Source organism: Fukomys damarensis, unplaced genomic scaffold (genome assembly GCF_012274545.1).
Source record: "Fukomys damarensis isolate Sample0158 unplaced genomic scaffold, DMR_v1.0_HiC HiC_scaffold_37, whole genome shotgun sequence".
Lineage (NCBI taxonomy): Eukaryota > Metazoa > Chordata > Mammalia > Rodentia > Bathyergidae > Fukomys > Fukomys damarensis.
Genome location: NW_022900949.1, coordinates 719,285 through 720,700, shown reverse-complemented (window position 1 = coordinate 720,700; position 1,416 = coordinate 719,285). Strand labels below are relative to the sequence as shown.

Sequence of the window (1,416 nt, the reverse complement as noted above, 5' to 3'; positions counted from 1 at the left end):
GGGAGGAGTGGCAGCAGGTCACTGTGAGGGAAACTGAGGCACCAGGCTGCGGCAGGCAAAAACCCAGACCTTCACCGCGACCTGGACAGATGCCTTCTTTCCTAGAGCTCTACAGCTGTGGAAATGCATTTCCTTTTTTGTTGTTTTGTTTGAGACAGGGTCTGGCTTTGTAGTCCAGGCTGTCCTTGAACTCGCAGAGATTCTCCTGCCTCAGCCTCCAGAGTACTAGGATGACAGGCGTGCGCCACCACGCCCCGCCTTAGAAATGCACTTTCTAAAGAACAAATGTTTTAAGGTTGAGCAGTAGCACCTCAGTGGAAGGAAGCTTCTAGACTTTCTCTAATTCCAAAGCTTTGGTGTATTTCAGAGCTGAGGATGGAACTCAGACTTTCATGCATGCTAGACACAGACTGTATTGCTGAATAACGCCACCATCCCCACCATCTCAGATCTTTCATACAGGGCTACAAGCCCAGGTTATTCCCTGACCCACGTCTTCTCATAGGAAGGGCATTCCAAAAACCAGACTCAGAGTCCAGTGAGAAACCAAACCCCACAGAACAGACTCCTATGCATACCCCAAAACCTCAATTCTAGTTTCCCTCTTGCCCTTGGTCCTCCCTGTCAGCCTCACCAAAGGGTTTTATCCCTCCAGCAAAGAGTGACACGGCGACCTATGCCCATGTGTACCCGTGTGGCCACCAGGTCCTGTTGGATCTGTGTCTTCTTCAGCCGGGGCAGAGCTGGGCCAGGCTGGGCCTCCAGAATGGCCTGCACCAGGGCGTCTGTGTGGGGCGTGGCTGCCCTGGGTGCCGAGGCACGGCCAGGCTCCGGGGGAACCTTCAGCAGGGCACGGCGCTCCCGGAGATGCCGGACATAGCCCTGGAGCTGGGCAGCCACTTCCTGTGGAGTGGGGGTGTCCACACTGCTGGAGGCAGGAGGGACAGTGTGAATGCTGGGGCACAGCCGTGCCGACTTCGTGGTGGCCACACAAGCCCATCATCGGCCTCCTGCTGACTGGAAAGGGCCCGTGGAGCCTGCGGTGGACCCCGCTGCGCACTGACACAGGCCAGCCTGTCGGCCACCATCCTCGGGCCACAGCGGAGGACGCCCTCCTGCCGTGCTCAGAGCCTCAGCTGCGGCTCACACTACCCTGCGGACGCCCTGCCGCCCGTCTGACCTCGCCGCCCCCTCAGGCTGGTTCTCCTGGGTGAGCACTGGTATCTGTCCCCATGCCAGCCTTGCAGTCCCACCCAACTGCCCACCCCAAGGGCTGCCAACCGCCATGCCATCCTCATGCGGCCCTGTACCAGGCCGCCCTGGGGACGCAGAGTCCACCCTCCCAGCGCAGGTGGCTGTGGGGGCCGGGCTGCCCCCCGAGGACCCGCTCCCAGCCTGGCGCGGTGCCGTCTTGGG

The 1,416-nt window shown here is 60.2% G+C and overlaps 1 protein-coding gene across 1 annotated transcript in view; it reads right to left on the bottom strand.

Moving 5' to 3' along the window:
• Window positions 1–1,416, bottom strand: part of Ushbp1 (USH1 protein network component harmonin binding protein 1) — an 8,608-nt gene that overhangs the window by 3,238 nt on the left and 3,954 nt on the right. The window contains exon 7 of the mRNA XM_033759372.1: window positions 635–999. Within this exon, the coding sequence (XP_033615263.1) occupies window positions 635–999 (365 nt within the window). The remainder of the gene's footprint in view (window positions 1–634; window positions 1,000–1,416) is intronic.